Genomic DNA, 20,276 nt, shown 5'->3' with positions numbered 1-20,276 from the left:
GATACAAGGGTTGACAATGGGCGCAGTGTGTACCCCTGTTTATGCAAATTTGGTCATGTATAGCTGGGAGAAAAAACTCTATCCAGAATTCGATATACACAGATTGTTGTAGAACTTATTTAAGATATCTGGATGATATCTTTATCTTCTAGGTAGCATCTGAAGAAAATGTGTGAACTATATTACTAACACTACAGATTTTTTGAAGTTCACTTACCAGCACAATATTAATAATGTTAATTACTTGGATGTCACTATTTTTAAAATACCAACTTGAAATGCTTCGAATCAACCATTTATAGGAAACTAACCTTCTTCAACACATACTTGCCTTTTAAGAATTGCCACCCTAACACTGCAAAAGACAAGTAGTGAGAGAAGCTAGAATGTGCTCTAATTTTAAACTTTTCAAAGCGGAATTATTAAAAATTGGTAAATATGTTCTTAGAAAGAGATTATCCTTATAATTTACTCCTGAAGGTAGGAGAAGAGGTAGCCAAGGGATGGGGTACAAAATACTACCCCCTAATAGAATCAGACAGCACAATAGAGCACAAGAGATTTGTAGGAGAAAAAATGGGATGGCAAGTTTTTCAAAATCTTTAGTTATTAAGTATAATAGTGATGCTAAACAGAACAAAGATATAGTCAAGAATAATGGGAACATTTTAAAAATAGATTTTGACCTATTTAAACTAGTACCCCAGATTCCATTTTCAAGACAGATAAATATTAGAGGGTTACCCTTAAAACCTGATAGGCTGTACAAGAATATGTTAATATCAGGTTCATGTAACTGTGAAGCATATAGTCAATATTCCTCTATTTTAGAGGATGACTGGATTATTTTAGATTACTTGAATAATCCTAAAGTCTTTCATACTAAGGATAACTGTGCCACTAAGGGGGTAATATATTGCACTTTGCTCCAGCTGTTCAAGTTTTTACATAGGTAAAATAGAGAGGCATTTTCATAAAATAATTTATGAACATAACTATAACATTTTGAGAAAGAACATGAATAACTCTCTCTTAAAACACAAACTATGTTGTACCAATTTTACAAAGTTTTAGATTGAGTATTTTGGAAGTTGTACTACATAAATGTGGAGGTCAATGGGAAACCTTACCTGAATACAGAGAATTAGATGACAATTAAAGTTGAATGCTCTAAACTCCCAAACCTCCCTAGTCTTAATGAACAGGTATCACTTTTACTAGCTCTAAAGTTTAAAGCCACTAAATTGTAGTTTGAAAAATACACCATTTAATATGAAATATTTGTTTTCATATTTGGTAAATATTAATTTAATTTGGATTATATGAATAATTACATCTTGTGTGCATATTCAATGTAGATTTCATTGATTTTAATGCTTATATATACATATATATATATATATATATATATATATATATATATATATATACACACACAAACACATACACACATTAATTTCATTTTAAGCAATTAATAGTTGATTATGTCTTCTGATTGGATAGTGTGGATCACATGAGTTGAATGATTAATGATATATAAGTAATTATTTGTTTCTTTGGGGTTCTGATGAAGTCCTACATTGGAAAAGGACAATGCCATCCAATTTATACAGTGTTATCCTGTTTTTTTATTACATTTTATTTTTGTATGAACCTCTGGCTCTTGAGGATTTTAAACTGAAGGAATGAGTGGCTTTTTATATCAGTTTCCTTCCCTGCGGTTTCTACACTATATGAGTTCTATTTTGGGTTTAGAAGTGTTTGCTTTACTGAGCACCAAGGACACACATTTTTTCAGTATTCTAAACAAAGTTACAGACCTTCAAGCATGGTTTCTTCAATGCTCACCAGACATTACTGTCATTACCGAAACATCGCTGAAATCCCATATGAGATTCTGAAATTCTGTCTCCTGGCTACAATACAATTTGATGTGACAGATTACACAAAAAGGGGAGGCAATGCAACTGTATATAATAAATGTCCAACTTTCTCACCCCTCAAAACTGACATGCCAACCTTCCAAAATGCAGAACTTCTTATCGCTCTTCTCAATGTTAATAAGCATAAGAAGCTACGTAAAGTTGTTCTATACACACCATCAGGTAATTATATTAGTTTATTAGAAGAAATTATTTGCTGGGTAACTATAAATATTAGTACTGAAACCATTATATTAGGAGATGTTATCATCATCTGGTTATCTAGGACATCTAACTCCCCGTACTACTCGTCCTAACTTACTTCTTCTCTTACTCAAGGGATCAAATCATAAAAATTCTCTCCTCAACTGAATACCTGTCTCTGACCCCAGCAAGTATGCCAATTCTAAGGTACTATCCGATTCCCTTAGTGACCACAGCCCTGTATTCGCCAATAAAGAAATCACCCAGAAGCTAAAAAACATTAATATAGAACTATCAGAAATCATTCTAAGTTTCATCCTGACACACTCAATAATTGAATACATTCCTTCAACTGTTCTCTACTCAAAACCCTACCCCTAGATGTAACAGTCTACAAATTCAACAATATATTCACAAATACTTTAAATACCCTTGTCCCTACCAGAAATAGAGTAAAACATACTCAAATCCCCTGACTTATTCTACTAGAATTCTCATGTAAAGACATAACAAAGCATGGAAACAATAGCCCAAAGATAAAACCCCTCAAATCTTACATCTATACAAAGGGTTGCATAACCTCACTACCAAGCAAATTCACCTAGACAAAAACAAATTATACATACCCACAAGATAATCACAAAAAAGTCTGATGATCAATTAAGAAAATTCTTCAGTCTGGCTCTCCTTCCACACCAAATCCCTATTTAGTCGTATCCCCCTCAGAAACGGCTACCAAATGTAACACTTTCTTCATCATAGCCTCCCTTACCTCCATCCATTTAGCCCACCTCAAAACTCTACTAGCCCTGACATCCCTGTCCTGTTCTGATTTTGCTGATGATCTCCCTCTGTTGAGTATCTACAGCTCACTACAGATACTATTGCATACCCCAGACGCAATTCTAACCAACAGACCTATTCAAGACTCGCATGTTCCTGCTCTGTGGAACGTTCAATAAATTCTTCGATATTCTCCTCCATAAAGAAGGTAACTTTTCTGAAATCTCTAACTTTAGGCCAACTGCCTTCTTGTCCCCCTTTTTAAGATCCTGTAAAAGTATATTCATAAATGACGCATTCAGTATCTCTTACATAATGATTTCCTAACATCAACATAACATGGTTTCCAAATGGGCCATAGCAGCACTACAGCTCTCCTCAGCTTTTCTGGCACCATTAATAAGGCTAGAGACCAAGAACAATTTGTCTCTTCTGTTTTCCAGATCTTTTGGAAGCCTTTGATACTGTGACACATGAAAAACTTCTGACTCAAATGTCCTCTCTTGGCCTTTCCAAGTCAACTCTTCAATGGTTCTCTAACTGTCTACCTGAACGTTATTAATCTGTCAAATGGTTCTCTTCTCTCTCTCCTTTTCTCCTAATAAAACCATTATTTCTTAAGACACTATTCTTGGTCCACTGCTTTAACATTTTCATAAATAACCTATACACTTCATCTCAGCAAGTTTCCCCGACTCAGTATGCAGATAACTCCACTCTCATCTGCTCATCTGACAGCTTGCTAAAATGACAACCCATGGCACAAGATGCCTTCAACTCAGTTGAACTGTGGCTACATCAAACCCAACCTTTACTTAATTCCACAAAAAATAAACTACTACTACTATTTTTTCCAAAGTCCCATGCCAATGCTAAGAGTAACTTCCACATTACCTCTGTAAACAATACAGTAGCTAGTAGAATCACCCTTACTAACAGTTATCTTTTACCCTCCCTTCTCTATGGTTCACCCATTTTTACTAACATCCAGATCACTCTTAAATCACAACTGGAGGAATGACATAATAAGATAGCTAGATTTGCAGCTAACATGCCACACAGAGCTTATCAATGCTCTGCAGTATGTGCTCTCAACTGGCAAGAACCCCCACAAAAACTAGCTCATGCACAACTTCTTCTAACCCATAAAATAGTATATAACCCCTCTACATGGCCCTATATCTCCTCAGTACTTTATCATTGTCTCCCAAATTGCCTTTTGCGGTCTAAAGATAAAAAAATCTGCTTGAAATGTATAAACCAAAAAAAAAAAAAATATTGGCCCAAGTCTCTATTCACATTCCACAGCCAAACTATGAAACTCTATCCCAAATCCGATCATACCTATATCAAACCTCAATACATTTAAATCCTCTGTCAAAGAATTTCCCACTAATTCACGGCTATGACCATGTACCTCTCCTGTATGACATACATTCTTACTAACCTTTTATTATACTATTTATTTATACCCTTTCAACACTTGCCCTTTCCCCATATTTAGGGGGGACGTGTATCATCTTTTTTATCTTCTAGCATAGTAGTCTATGTTTCTAATACTTTCAAATATGCTAATTGCCACAGTTAATTGTAATTTTTTCTTGGTAATATTATATCACTAATGTCTCCTCGTACTTTATTGCATCCACTGTCAAATTGCAGACATATACATATGATTTTAATTATACCTATACTACTCTTTTATTTGATAATACTTAACTGTCTGGAGCTTTTCTCTCCAGGCCTACACAGAAAATGGGCATTACTCAGACGGAATTCCCCGGTACACAAATGCCTGTAAATAAATAAATAAAAGTTGTACAATGTTTCTAGACTACCAGACAATCTTACTGTATTCAGAATAGTCTGAAAAGAACAGATAGGTGGCAACCTTATTTCTTTATCACCTGAACCTCCCTGACTATCAAGATTAATGAATGCTTCACTCCCCACTTACTCCAATTTACCAGCCTAAACTTAACGCTCCCACATCACATCACAGAAGGAGTCTCTCCTTTTTCTGAAGGGGAACACTTTCTGGTACCCTAATCTTATTGTTCTGGCTAGGATGACAACCAAATGACAGTGAGCCTTATTTTACAAGAGGCATGGATTTTTGCTTAAGCCTAATTCACCCCTCTGTGCCAGACTGATTATGGTCAATGAATAACTACTCAGCAACCGCTAGGTTAAACCCGAGTGCTCATCCATTGTCATTAGCATTGCATGCTATATACCTCTTTCATTAGAAGATATCTGCAATGCAACAGACTGCACTGGCTCTTTCCCTCCAGGACAGATGAGCCAAGTTTCAGTACTTTCCATTCCCAGCAGGCTTCTTCAGCACTCAGGCCATTACTCAAATCCAGGTCATGAGGATCACAGTCAGGACTTTATCATTCTATGTAACTGAGCTCGCTGTGCACTACAAGGTTTTGATCAATGCAGCTTGTTCACATAAGAAGTAGCAACACCGGGACATTTAATTTACAAGCACGTTCAGAAGTTAAGAAATGATATGTTAGCATGTGCTGCAAATATGATGTAATTAGGGATAGCTCATTAATGCAGTATTCCTTCCAAAAGGGATTTCCTGTCAAGGATAACTCAATGCCCAGCCAGTATACCAACGCCTTTAGAGCTCACAGGTGTCATACATCACATGTATGGTCCCCACACAAGGCTTAGGGCATAAAGATGATGTATAGATGCACACACCTCAGAACATTATGTCCCTAGGGACCAGGAAGAACATGTGCAACCAGAAAAAAAAAGAAAGAAAAGAATCCCTAGCCAAGATGCCAAAAAGAATATGGCAGAGCAGAAGGGGTATGAAGGAGGGAGGAAATACTGCAACAGTGAAGAAAAGGAATCTACTGTTATGGTAAGATATTACACAATTGCACTATGTCCTTTCATATCACTGTTGCAACATTCCTTACAGAATGGAGAGTACAAAAGCTCAAGAGGAAACCAGGGAGGAGGAAGGCACTGAAGAGCCCTCTTTAAAACCATGCATGATAGCTCTGGCAAAGCCAGTTCTTGATCTGAAAATGACATCCAACTTGTAGTGGTTAGTGAAGGTAAGGACAGAAGTCCAAATAGCAGCCTCGAGGATGGAACTGGTATCCAGTCCTTTGAAAAAGACACCAGAAGAAGCAACAGCTCTGACAGAATGAGATTTTACAGAAGAGGAAAGATATGTCCCATGAAAACAATAACAAACAGAAATGGCTTAAGAAATCCAGGAAGAGATGGTTTGTTTAGAAACTGCCAAACCAAAGACCAGGAATGAAAGTAAACAAAATGTTCCTCAGATTTGTGAACAGCCCTAGTCTTATCCAAATAATACCTGAGTGGTCTATGTAAATCCAAGGTGTGGAGACCCTTCTTACTTACAGACTGCAAAGACGGAAAAAGGGAAGGCAAATTGATAGACTGATTAAGAAACAACTCATTGACCACCCTGGAAATAAAAGAAGGATTAGTACAAAAAGACCCCCTATCCCTGTAAAAAACTAAAAAGGGAGAAACAGCCATAAGAGCTTGATGCTCAGACTAACTCTCTTAGCGGAAGTAAGGGCAAAAAGAAGGACAGTCTTCCAAGTACAATGTTGCAAGGAAGCTGAAGCAGCAGGCTCAAAACAAGTCAGAGTCAATTTCTCAAAAATAAAACTGAGGTCCTAGGAAGGCAGAATAAGCTTCCTGGGAGGCCTGATATGAAGGACGCCTTTAACAAATTGTTTGACCTCAAACATAGAGACAAGAGGAGGTGTTAAGGGCAGACAAGCAGAAACTGCTGATAGGTGAGCTTTAACTACATAACATGCCAATCCAGCATGAAGCAGATCAGAGAGAACCATAGGAATCTGCACTGAAAAGGGATCCTGGCTATGAGAAAGGCACCAGACAGAAAATCTCTTCCATTTGGACAAAAGGATTTTCTAGTAGTGGGTTTCCTGGCCTCCTGCAGGACCCAAAGCCCATCCTCAGAAAACAGTTTCCTAAAAGGGATCAAAACCTATCACCTATAGTGGAAATTGAAGAGTGAACAAGTTAGGATGGATAAGAGACCACTTGTCATGTATGAGAAGATCCACCCAGTGAGGTACCTTGTGGTGGACTGCCCCTGCCAGATGAAAAAGAAGGGGAGACCAACTCTGTCTGGACCAAAAGGCAGTCAGCAGCAAGATTTTGGGTGAGTCCTGTCTAATCCTGTGTAGGAGCCTCCGAAGCAGAGGAATGGGAGGGAAGGCATACAAAAACATCCCCTTCCAGGGAAAAGATAAGGCATCCATCTTCCAAGCCAGAGGACTTGGGACTGTGGAACAGAATACAGGAAGCTGTTCAAAGGGGAAGCAAAAAGATCTACCTGAGGAATACGCCACTGATGGGCAATGTCCAGAAACACATCTCTCTGAAGCATCTATTTGTCAGCCTGTGTGTTGGACCTGCTCAAAGAGTCTGCCACTATATTCTGCTCTGAAGCAATGTAGACAGCCTGAAAGAGTCGCTTGATATGGGAAGCTAGATCCCAGACCCGAGCAGCGAGCCTTTAAAGAAGGTAGGACCATGTCCCCCGTTGCTTATTGACAGACCACATCACTGTAGTATTGTCTGTAAAAACTGTGAGGAGCTCGGGAAGAAAGAGTGTATGAAAGGTCTGAAGAGCTAGAAGTAGAACTCTCGTTTCCTTGATGCTGAACAGCCCCAACCCCTGCCTGAAGCATACAAAAATAGCTCTTGAGATGGGACTGGAAGTTGAAAAGGAAGCCCTGGGTTGAGAGAAAGATGATGAATCCACCAATGAAGTCTGAGCATATGGCAGGGAAGGAATCCAGAGGATGGCAGTGCTGAAGCCACACTGACTTCAGGTACCACTGCAGCTTTCTCATACGGAGCCTGGCCAAAGGCATCATAGGAATGGTGGGAGCCAAAAACCTGAGGACCCTGACAAAGTCCCTGGCTGTGACTGAATCCAGAGGAACAGGAAACTGGAAAAAACAATTGGAGAGAGAGCCTTGGGGGAAGGCAGGGATGCCAGCATGGGAATGGTCTGGATACTGCAACAGAGAAAATCATGATCCTGGGAAGAAACCAGGACTTATGTTTGAAAATTTATGGTGAACCCCAGGCTTTGCAGCAGGGAAATACTAAACTGGAGGTCCTGAAGCAAACCATTACAGGATGAAGCCTGAATGAGCAAGGTCATCCAAATAAGTAAAGATCTGAACCTTTGTCATCCTGCAAAAGCCAATGACAGGAGCGAGGCATTTGTTGAATACCCTTGGGGTAGTACAGAGGCCAAAGCAGAGAACTAAAAATGCAAGAAAGAAACACAAACGCAAAAGCTTTTTGAAAAGTGGATGGATGGTGATGTAAAGGTAGGCATCCTTGAGATCCACAGATACCAGAAATGCCTGAGGAAAAAGAAGAGGGAACAAAGATTGAAGGGACAACATCAGAAAAGAGGGTACCTTTAGAAAGGTGTTGGGCTAAAAAAGATTCAGAATTAGTCTCCAGGTGCCTGCCTTCCTGGGGACCAGACACATTCTGGAATAAAACCCCCTCCCTTCCTGGGCAGGGTCACAACTTCACTGATTCCCTGGGCCAAAAGAGCATGAAGCACCTCTGGAAAGAAAGGAAGTTGCTCCTGAAGAGGTAGAGGGATGCCCATAAGTGGAGGAAGAGATTTCTACACCATGAAATAAACCTGGCAGATGATGGACAAAATCCAAGAGTCTTTTGTGACCTGTAACCAATTTGGGAGGGACAAGGAAAGATGAAGGGACAAGGGAACCCAGCTAAGGGAAAACGGAAGGAAGATGTCAGACGCAGCCTGGTTTCTCCTGAAAAGGAGGTTTTTGAGAAAGAGGGATCCGAGTAGACTTAACTGGATGCACACATCTTGAACCCTTTTTACCTTTTGACGGAGGGCAAGACTGTTTGCAAATAAAAGCAGAATTTGAAGGATAATTCATTTGAAACTTAGGGATAGAAGAAACAAAAATATGTTTCAATTCCTGTAAGGCCTTGCCCTTATCCTGGAAGGATTAAAAAAGTTCAGCAGCAGCACTGCCAAAAATATTTTTATCATCAAGAGGAGCTCCAACAATTTGGCCTTGATGTCATCAGGCAATGCCTGAAGGGGAAACCAAGAGTAACACCTCAGAACAGAACCAAATGTAGCAGCCTTAGAAGGATAAGCTGCACCATAACTACACTTAATAGAGTGGCTAGCCACTTGAGAGGTAGAACCCAACAAGGAAATGGCTGAAATCTTCCCTTCAGAATCAGGAAGTGGCTGAAATCTTCCCTTCAGAATCAGGAAGGTCAGAATCTACCTGAGAAAGAAGGGCTAAAATATACCCAGTAATATGAGTCTGAAAACTGATAGTTGTAAAAGCCAGGATGGAAACAGTATAAATCTTTTTGCTCAGTCTTTCCATGGTCGTACTATCCTTGCTTGAAGAAAGCAGCTTAGTAGAAGGTAAAAGCTTAGAGGGAACACTGCATATGGTTATGAAAAGTACCAAAACAGAAGAGACACTGTTTGTCATGATCTTTACAGGGAATCTGCCTCCCACATTGATGTTTTCCTTTTCTGAAGGACATGAAACCAACAACATGAAAATAAAAGAAAAAATAAGAAAGAACCCCAATGGGGCACTTATCTGAAAACAGCTTGGTAACCACCACAGAAGAAGAGCGTTCAGACCAATGCTGAATGATGGTGTTTGGACTGGCAGCAAGAAGTTCTGAGCTGTGCACTTCCATATGTCGTCTTTATGTCCTATGCCTCGTGTGGGGGGCATATGTGTGACGTTCGATGCCTATGAACTCTAAAGGCATTGATATACTGGCTGGGCATTAGGCTATCCCTGGCAGGAGATCCCTTATGTAAGGAATGCTACAGCACTGATATGGGCGTACATAATATAATTGTTTTAGTTTATCCAAGTGATTTTTCTTCATTATTTAGTTCCTGTGCCACTCTACTGTCATGCACACCATGTGATGGGTCACAGTGGTCCTCCTCAATCTTTGTAGTGATGTGAGGTGGACAGGAGACGGGTACAGTATGACCCTATCCTGACAGCAGGGGAAACTTTTTCACTGGGTTTTACCTTAACCACTTCTCTTACATGGCATACGATAATTTCATTGTGGTTAGTGCACACATGCCCATCCTCTACTCTGCAGAGGTGATCTGTGAATCGTTCCCGCTTACTTTGCCTGCAAGAACTACAGCTCAGAGTTTCCACCATAGGGGCCTTAGCCTGCCAGGAAAAACACCTACATATCACATCTAACAGAAAAGGAAAGAGAAACAGACCTAAAGTACAGTTTTGTACCTACCATAAATGTAGATGTTCAAGTGTATACACTGCTGCAGTCATTACACTTGGGTTATCCTGCCGTCAGGCGGTCCCTCAGTCGGCCTAAGTTCCAAAGTCTTGGTCCAGCATCAGTTGCTGTCGCTTCTTCCCTGACGTCAGTGCGACAGGGGTATAAAAGATGCAGCCGACGCCATTTTCTTCAGTTTTTCTTGCCCCAGATGTCAGGTGCCCCCAAAAAGGTAGGCAATGCAAATTGCTAATAAAACATACATAAGAAAAGCAATCAAAAACTTTCAGTTACTAGCAAATACTCCCCATAGGTAGCAAAGGGTAGAAGACTTGGGTACATACCAGCAAGTAAGAGGGGATGGAAGGAGGGTAACCTGGACTGCAGCAGTGTATACTCTCGAACATCTACACTTATGGTAGGTACAAAACTGTACTATGTTCATCGTGTTACACTGCTGCAGTCATTACACTTGGGTGGAATCCAAAAGCTGAGGTAGGGTGGCTGGTTCTATAAGGCATTAGGGGTGGCTATAAGGCCCTGCAGCACTGCAGTGGTAAAGGCAGCTCTGGATTTAGAGTAAAGAGGCAGATGGTAATGCTTGGTGAAGGTTAAGTACAGAACTCCAAGTTGCTGCTTACAAAATGTCCTTGGTAGGTACTCCTCTGAGGTAGGCAGTTGAAGTGGCTGTTGCCCTGGTGGAATGAGACCTAATGCTGTTAGGTACAGTTTTCCCATGGTGTGTATAGCAGAAACGTATACAGTGTCCTATCCATTTTGAAATGGTCTGTTTTGAAATGGCTTTTCCCTGTGCTCCTGCAGCATATGCTACAAACAATCGCTCAGTTTTTCTGAAAGCTTTCGTTTTGTCCAAGTAGAAGCGTAACTGCCTGTGTATGTCCAAGGAATGTAGAAGTCTCTCCCCTTTATTCTGTGGATTTGGATAAAAAGTTGGCAAGTGAATAGTTTGGTTTAGAGCCACACTTGATACCACCTTTGGCATAAAAGTAGGGTTTGTTCTTAAAGACACCCTGTCTTGGTGGAAAATGATGAAAGGTTCCACTGCCATTAGCGCCTGTAATTCTGAAACTCTTCATGCTGAGGTTATTGCCAGGAGCAGAGCAGTTTTCCAGGAGACATATTTTAAATCTGCCGTGTTAGCTGGCTCAAAAGGAGGTAAAGTTAATTTTTCCAACACAAAGTTGAGGTCCCAAGTTGGAGGTGGTGCTCTATGGGGCGGTCTTATGTTTTTAGCCCCTCTGAGGTACTGTTTTAGCAAAGGATTAGAAAAAATAGGTGGGTCCGTGTTGTAATGAGCAGAGATGGCAGAGGCGTGGATCTTGATGGATGAAAAGGAGAGGCCTTTGTCCAGCATCTCAGTTAAATATTGTAGTATCTGAGGAATATTTGGGACAAGAGGGTCAAGGCTGTGAGCCTGGTTCCAGGCACAGAATCTCTTCCATTTATCCGAATAGGCTTTCCTGGTGCTAGGCCTTCTGGCCTCCAGAATGACATCCATAACAGCTTTGGAGAGAGGCATTGCTTGCTTGACTAAGGAATCTGCCATGCAGCCAGGTTTAATGTCTTTAGCTGGCTGTGAAATATTTGATTGTTGTGCTGAGTCAGAAGATGTGGGATTTGAGGCAAAATCCAGGGTGGACCTTGTGCTAAGTTCTTTAAGATAAGGTACCAGAGCTGGCGTGGCCAGTCTGGGGCAATCAGGATCATCTTTGGCTTTTCTTGCCTGGCTTTTATGAGTACCTTTGGAAGGAGAGGTAGTGGTGGGAAAGCATATACTTGTAGGTTTTTCCAGCTGAATGAGAGGGTATCCACTTTCCATGCTTGTGGGTGGTAAGTCCTTGTGCAGAAGTTCTGTAGCTGGCAGTTCATTTGGGATGCAAACAGATATATGTCCGGGCTCCACCATTTTTGTGTTATCATTCTGAATATTTGTGGATGTAATTTCCACTCGTGCGGATCCATGATGTTTCTGCTTAAGTCGTCTGCCAGTGTGTTTTTCTCTCCTGGCAGGAATTGTGCTTGCAGATGAACTTGATAGGTTAGAGCTGTGTTCCACAAGGTCATGGCTTGTCTGCAGAGGGGATAAGAATGAGTGCCCCCTTGCTTGTTTATGTACCACGTAACTGTGGTGTTGTCTGTCTTTATTAGTAGTTGTCCTGGATGCAGAAGGTCCTTGAAAGCTATAAGGGCATTTTGTATGGCTAGCATCTCTTTTTTATTTATGTGAAGATGCCTTTGTTCTGTGGGCCACTTGCCCTGAATACATTTTCCTGCCATGTGTGCTCCCCAGGCGTAATCCGATGCATCTGTTGTCAGTATTTGCCTGGCTGTGGGTTGAGTGAAAGGCTGTCCCTTGTTGAGGTGACATGCTTGAGCCCACCATTGAAACTCCTGTTGAAGGCAAGGAATTAGTGGTATTACTGTTTCCAAACTGTGACAGTGTTGAGACCAGACACTCTTTAGGTACCATTGTAGTTTCCTCATATGCAGTCTGGCATATGGAATTAGTAGTATTCAAGATGCCATGTAACCCAAGGCCTGCAGAATTTTTCTTGCAGGGAGTTGGGTCTTTGTTGCCATCAATTGAAAATATTGAGTCAGTTGTCCTTGCTTGTCTGGCGTGAGATAAGACATCTGGGCCGTTGTATTCAAGCTGGCACCCAGGAATATTATCTCTTGTGAGGGCACTAGTTTTGACTTCTTTTCGCTTACTGTGTACCCTAGGCAACGTAATAACTTTTTTTACAAACGCCAGATGCCTTAGAAGAATGTCCTTGCTCTCTGCTTGAATCACGCAGTCGTCCAGGTATGGATAAATTTGAATTCCTTTCTGTCTGCAAAATGCAATTACTGGTGCCAGGCACTTTGTGAAGACCCTGGGCACAGTAGATAAGCCAAAGGGCAGTGCAGATAATTGGTAGTGCATTGAACCAGCTATGAATCTGAGGTATCCTCTGCAGTTTTGTCTGATAGGGACATGCAGGTATGCCTCCATGAGGTCCAAAGTCATGAGCCAAGCTTTCTTGCCCAGCATGGGAAGAAGCTGCTGTAGTGTCAACATTTTGAATTTTGGAACATCCAGGTAAGTGTTTAGAGAAGGAAGATCCAGAATGGGCCTCCAGGCTTTGTCCTTTCTGGGAACCAGAAAGAGTCTTGAGTAAAATCCTTGTCCTTGCTACTGTGTTGGTACCTTTTGAATAGCTCTCATGTCCATGAGTGCTGTAATTTGTCTTTGAGCCTCTGCCCATTGATTTGCTGGCGAATTTGGCATTCCTTTTAACCTTGGCAGAGTGTGAAAGTGAACCTGTAACCTTGTGATACAATGTTGAGAACCCATTTGTCTTTGGTGATCATATGCCAATTGTGACAGAAAAGTGCCAGTTTTCCTCCCAAGGGGGATGCCAAGAGCGAACTGTTTGGCAGCTGTAGTGGGAAGTCATTGGGGCTGTTTTTTATAAGGTTGAGGCCTGCCTTTCCCTTCTTTCTGGGTTGATGCACCCCATTGTCGAGGCCTTGTGGTTGACCTCTTCCTCTTGGATGTCTGTATCTGCCCCTGTTGAGGTCTGTCTGTAACTGGAAAGGAACAATTCTTTGTTGGCCAATTTCTGCTAAATCGAGTAGGCTGAACCTGTAAGAAATACTTCACCGTTTGCATAGATTTTGCCTTATCCTCCATTTTCTTTAATACCTCTTCTGCCTTAATTCCAAATAAAACATCCAATAATTTTGCTTTATCATGATCTGGTAACGTCTGTTCTTTTAACCAAGCAGGTCTTCTAATGACAGATCCTGTAACTGCTGCTCTACAGGAAGCCTCTAATGAATCAAAACCACATTGCAAAGTATGTTTTCACACTTGTTCAGCTGCATGCAATAAATCCTGTATTTCCTTATAATTAGGAGGATCTGAATTTGGAAGCATTTTTTGTTTCAACTGAGACATCAAATACTGCTGATATTTTAGCATGTGAAACTGGCAATTTAAGGCCCTCATTGCTAAAGTTGCCGATGTATATACTTTCTTCCCCCATCTGTCTAATGCTCTGGAATCTCTGTCAGAGGGGACTGGATTTTTTGCTGAAGAGGTCTTTACCCCTTTGGGGCCCTGAGCACTAGTTTCAGGGTCAGCAACAGGGCTTTTATAAAGAAATTTGTGAGAGTCAGGGACTCTGTAGTATCTGTCTGGCTTAACTGGAGCAGGAGGTAAAGAATCAGGATTTAAACTGGATTCAGTATACACATCATCCACAATATCTAACACTGGCGGAATAGCAAGGGGTCTGTGTTGAGGTAATAAAAGGAAATCTCTGAGCCTTTTCTTGGATTCTGAATAATACTGGCCCCCCCCCCCCAATTGAAATGCTCCCTCATGGTATGTAAGGTTTCCCCAAAGGAGTAGTCACCTGGCGGAGAGGCTGAAGGAATTGATTCCGCAGCATCAGAATCCTCATAAGGGGGTAAAGAGTATCCTAGGTCTGAGGATGAATCTGAAGAGATGGATAAGTGGTCGGATGAGTCATAGTCTGCATCCTGTCTAGGCCTTTTATCAGGAGGGGGATGGGACCCCCTGATCAGAGTGATTAAGTCTTCGGCCATTTTGAGCATTTGTTTCTTAGGCATGGAGGCCTGTCCTGGTGAATGTTCAATATGTTTCCTTGTTCTTAAGGGAGTTTTAGACTTAGCAGAAGATTTAATGGTTAACTGAATAGGTCTGAAAACACCCTCTGAAGTTGCGGGTTGTTCAGCTACTCCGGATCCCTCTGAAGGGTTAGTCTCGGTAGGCTGTAAATCTGGTGCATCTGAAGGCCCAGCCATCTCCACGTGGGAGTCAGAGGCGGCCTGTGGTTCTAAAGAAGCGGTCAACAGGGGCTGCGAAGGCGCCTCACTGAAAACCGGAGAACCGGCAACTGGCCTAGAAGAGACTTCGTCGTCAGTTTTGGGCCTTGGATGCCTGTCTTTGTCTTTGCACTTTTTGTGTATTCCGGTCATCGGTAGTTCCGACGGCATGGTGTAGTTGAATTTTCTGCCAAAATAATGTCAGGCAAAATCAAACCGACATTTAATAATGTGCTTGTTAAACCTAGCACAAAACCGACAACCTGTGACGTCGTGGTCTGGGCCTAGGCATGGGATACAATAAGAATGGAAATCCTTATGAGGTATTTGCTTCCCACAAGAAATACAGTTATTAACTTTTACTGACATCGGTCTGAGACATGAAAAAGTTTCCCCAATGGGGTACTTAGCTTTGTAGAAGACTTCAGTTCTAGATTTGGAATGAAAATCTCAGGAGTCGGCCGACCGACACTTGCGAACTGCTTTTGCTTCGGGCACCGCGCGGCAAGAAAGACTGAAGAAAATGGCATCGGCTACATCTTTTATACCCCTGTCGCACTGACGTCAGGGAAGAAGCGACAGCAACCGACGCCAGACCAAGACTTTGGAACTCAGGCCAACTGAGGGACCGCCTGACGGCAGGATAACCCAAGTGTAATGACTGCAGCAGTGTAACACGATGAACATTTAGAACTGCTGTGCCCTTAAATCCACTGTTGGTCTTATGGCACTCAGTATGCCACTTGAACATGGGCTGTCATCATTATATATAGGAACTTTCTCACCTACATCTAGGTGCCAGAAACTACCCAAGTAAATTTTAGGGATATTTTACAGGAACACACAAACGAAAAATAATTGAACTACTTAAATAAATTTGCTTTCAAAAGTCATCATGCTCTGCAACAACAAAATATGATTACACTTCTACAATCTTTTCCTAACCACCTTTGTTTTTCTTTTCTCCATCAACTTGCACAAATTTGTTTGGTATTTTTTAACTTTGCTTCTAGTAATCTATACATTTCTAAAGAAATACCTTGAAATTGAGTCATTAAAGTTCTTAGTTTGTAGTTGAAAACATTCTTCATTGATGTTAGTATTTTTTAACCTATGACAACATAGCCTCTTCTTTCATGGAGATCATGATGTGTATCAGAAAAGTATAAATTCAAGACAGACAAAAAAGTATCATTTATTTTTTCGCCCAAAACTTTTACAGACAGGAAAAATTCCTCAAAACTCAGAGCATTCTGTCCAAGTGAACATTGAGCTAATTCACTTACCATGACACTGATCAATCCTGAAGAACTCTCCTCTTCTATTTTTGATGTCTGGTTCATTACTTTTGTGGTCTCCAGGTGATCTTGTTGTACAGCATTTTCTGTCAGGCTCTCTTCACTCCATTCCACTTCGGAAAACAGATCATAATTAATTTTGTGGGCCATTTCCCTTTTACTCTGTTTCTGAGAATCTGTGGTCTTGGAATCATCATTCCTGTCTTGCTTCTTATTTCTTTTTCTCTTTCCTAGAAAACTGACGTTATGCTAGAATAATAAAATAACATCAGTCCATGAATGAATACTACATTATGCATAATTCTGAAATAGTCTGCAAAACAAGTAATCTGTCTTTGTGCTCAATGTTAAGCAAGAATTACTTCCCTTAATTCATCCGTAAGACATACTTTACCCTGCTACTAAGTTGATTGTGCATAGATTTGAAATGAAGTAAAAGGTATACTTTAGTACTAGGCTATCTGCCCTGGGGCATTTGTAAGCCTAGCCATAGTGATGTGGCTTTCGCCACCCCATGAAATGGTACAAAAATGCACAGAATAGATTTAGAATACTGTGTCTCTGTCTAGTAGTGACACAGTGAAGGTCCCCTTATATAATAGAATTAGTTTACTGTGCCCCTGTCTAGTAGTGACACAGATGTGACCCCTGGGGTAAACTTATGATCTCCCATCCACTCATCAAGATTTCTCTTGAAGAGAGTCAGTGAGGGGCTCTGCCTAACATGAACTGGGATCTTGTTCCAGAGCATGGGAAGCCTCTGGGTTATGAATCTATCTCTCCAGCATGTCCTATTCATATTTGTGCCGAGGTTTAAGTCTTTAGCTCTCGTGGTTCTGATGGATTTGGATTTTTTGAGGAGGTGGAGCATGTCCATCAGTTCCTGATTGGACATGGCCTTGTACGTCAGGCAGAGATCACCTCTGAGCAGGCGGTATGCTATTGAATAGAGCTGGAGTTTCTTTAGTCTGGCAGAATAAGACATATGTTGGAGACCCTTGATCCTCTTGGTGAGGTACTTTTGTGGTCTCTCCAGCTGTTGCAAATGCCGGGTGAGGTACATACCAAATGGAGCATTGTACTCAATCATGGGTCTGATGAGGGAGGAGTATAGGGGTACAATGACATCCTTGGATCTGGATGTGAATCCCTTCATGATAAGGTGTGCATGGTAGAATGTTTTTCTAACCACTTTGGCAACGTGGGTGTCAAATCAGAGGTCGCTGTCGACTTGGGTCCCTAGGTCTCCGATTACTTTTTCTGTACTCAGTGGGTTGCTGTCTATGTGATAATTTGTGGGTACTTTGTTTTTCCCAGAGGGGATGACTATACATTTTTTGGCATTTAGTTTAAGGCCATGACTCCGGCACCATTTTTCCGTTTCTGTGAGGCCTTTTTGTAGGATGTATGTGTCCACTGGTGTATTGACTATGGCGCCTAGTTTGCAGTCATCTGCGAACTTTGTCAGCCACAACCCTCCCATGTTTGCTTTAACATCTGAGAAATAAATGCCGAACAAGAGGGGTCCCAGGACAGATCCCTGTGGGACACCACTTGTGACTGGCTTTGAGTCTGACATTGCTCCAGCGATTTTAACTTTATGGGTTCTGTCCTTTAGCCAGTTTGCAACCCATCTAGTGACATAAGGGTTTACGTTTAAGCTGTTGAGTTTATCTATGATGCCTGAGTGGGGTATTGTGTCGAAGGCCTTAGCCAAGTCCAGGTAGGCTGTATGGACTGCTTTGCCCTCATCAATGGCTCTAGTTACTGTTTCAAAAAAGTCAACCAGGTTCAAAAGGCAGGATCTGCCTTTTACAAAGCCGAACTGGGTGGGGTCAAGTGTCTGTAGGTCCCCAATGTCTCTGTTTATGAGTTCCATAATGATTCTTTCCATAGCTTTGCAGACCAGGCTGGTTAAGCTTATGGGGCGGTAGTTCCCAGGGTCTGTAGAGGTACCCCCTTCGTGGACTGGGACCACTGTTGCTGTACGCCAGTGTTCAGGTACATATCCTGTAGTAAGGCTAAGGTTAAATAGCATTTTTATGTGCAGGTTTAGCTCCTCTTGGAGTTCACGTAGCACGCAACCTGGGATACCGTCAGGTCCCATTGATGCTGTGTTTTTAGCTTTGCTGAGGGCGGCTCTCATTTGGACATCTGAGATGACAGGGAGATTACATTCAGCTGGGATAAGTATTTCTTCTTTTGGGGGTGAGAAATTTGCACTGAACCTGTCAGTCAGAATGTTGGCAATATCTGTGGGTTCAGTGTATTTTTTGTTGTTGTGAACTAACTCTGAGCATATCTGAAGGTTTCCGCCCAAGTTTCTAACATAGCTGAAGAAGGCTTTGTGGTTATCTTTAGTGTCCTTAGCGATTTTTCTCTCAAAGTTGGCCTTGGATGTTTTTATGAGAGAATGTAGTTTTCTGCTAGTGTTGATCAGAGATGTCTTCCCTTTATGGGATTTTGCTCTGTAGCTTCCTTCTTTTGTTATACAATTTGTTAATGGCTGAGGTCCACCAGACAGGACGCTTGCCTTTGGTGGAGAGGGACTTGGATTTATTTGGGATTGCATGATCCATGCATTCTTGGAGATGTCCATAGAAAGCATTTGTGAAGGATTCAGCATTGTGGGATGTGGTATCCACTGGCCCAGTGGGCTTAAAGGATACCATCTCAGTCTTAAGAAGAGTGAAGTCTGCTTTTGAGAAGTTTTTCACTGTGGTCTTTGTGCTGGGGGTGGAGGTGGGATATGTATATCCAGGGTGATTAGTTTGTGGTCAGATCTCACTAGTGAGGGGTATACCTCCGGTGTGGAGCATTTTGTCCCCATGTTTGTGATGATCAGGTCTAGTATATTATCTCCCCTAGTGGGAGAAGTGACTAGTTGTTCCAGTGCATTTGAATTTATGAATTCCATGAACCTTTGGGCTAGGGTGTTAGGGCTAGAATAATGTACCCAATCTTTGTTAGGGTAGTTGAAGTCTCCCAGTATGATGGTATTTTGTGATACATTCATATCCTCCAATGTCTTCAGGAAGGCTGAGTGGGGTTCCTGAGATTGGGAGGGTGGTCTGTAACATGCTACCAGTTGTATAGCAGTTTTGCCTATGGTTAGTTGCACCTGTATGGTCTCCGATGCTTCATGTGTTGCTACTAACCTGGATGTGTGGGTGTCCTTGATGAATAGTATGCAATGGCACTTGACTTATGGTGAACAGTATACAACCACGATCATTAATGAAATAAATAAAATTTGGAAAACAAGCAAAATTATATTTTCAGTTATATATACACTCTATGTCCCCATGCAAAACAGCCGGGATTCATCGGGAGCAGAATTAATGTAAGGTCAGGTGCAGAAAACATATGTTATTAGTGCAAAAGAAACAGTGGAAGGCACTTGTGATTAAAGTGTTACAGCCATCAATAATCTGATGCCCTTAATATGGTTGATTCAATTGAAAACAAATAAAAACTACTTGTGATCTTGCTACAATGAAATGTTAATGCATGCTCTACCTTTCATACAAATATACAGAACTTGTGAATAGCATTTCAAAGCTATATACATTACTTGCAAAAGCAGTGGGAGACTGACTAAAGCTACAGATGATTCTCCAGTATTCTGATTATCAATCTATGGATCTATTTCCCCACATAGAGCTGACCAAGAGCTCCACCAGCTCCTCTTTTCACTTACTGGGTCTACTTTAGACTAAACTAGGCTCAACCTGACACCTCTATTCAGTACGAATGAGGAGCATGATGATGCTGGTGCAGTGTCATACTGCTGACAGAGAGTATGCCCCAACCCCACTATTCCTTGCATACGTCTTGCGAGTTCCTTAGTCACAGCATTTGGAAG

At 41.4% G+C, this 20,276-nt stretch overlaps 1 protein-coding gene across 9 annotated transcripts in view; it reads right to left on the bottom strand.

The window, feature by feature from the left end:
• The window catches only part of LOC122787415, a 678,631-nt gene that overhangs the window by 91,186 nt on the left and 567,169 nt on the right, over positions 1–20,276 (bottom strand). For 8 of the 9 annotated variants that reach the window (XM_044054125.1, XM_044054127.1, XM_044054126.1 and 5 more), the window contains one exon: positions 16,400–16,660. The exons of the other annotated variant lie outside the window; for it this stretch is intronic. In XM_044054125.1, the coding sequence (XP_043910060.1) occupies positions 16,400–16,660 (261 nt within the window). The remainder of the gene's footprint in view (positions 1–16,399; positions 16,661–20,276) is intronic. 9 annotated transcript variants of the gene reach the window in all.

This window comes from Protopterus annectens, chromosome 13.part0, assembly GCF_019279795.1.
Source record: "Protopterus annectens isolate FY-2018-M chromosome 13.part0, PAN1.0, whole genome shotgun sequence".
NCBI lineage: Eukaryota > Metazoa > Chordata > Ceratodontiformes > Protopteridae > Protopterus > Protopterus annectens.
Note: the sequence above shows the minus strand (reverse complement) of the source record. Positions and strands in the feature narration are given on the sequence as shown.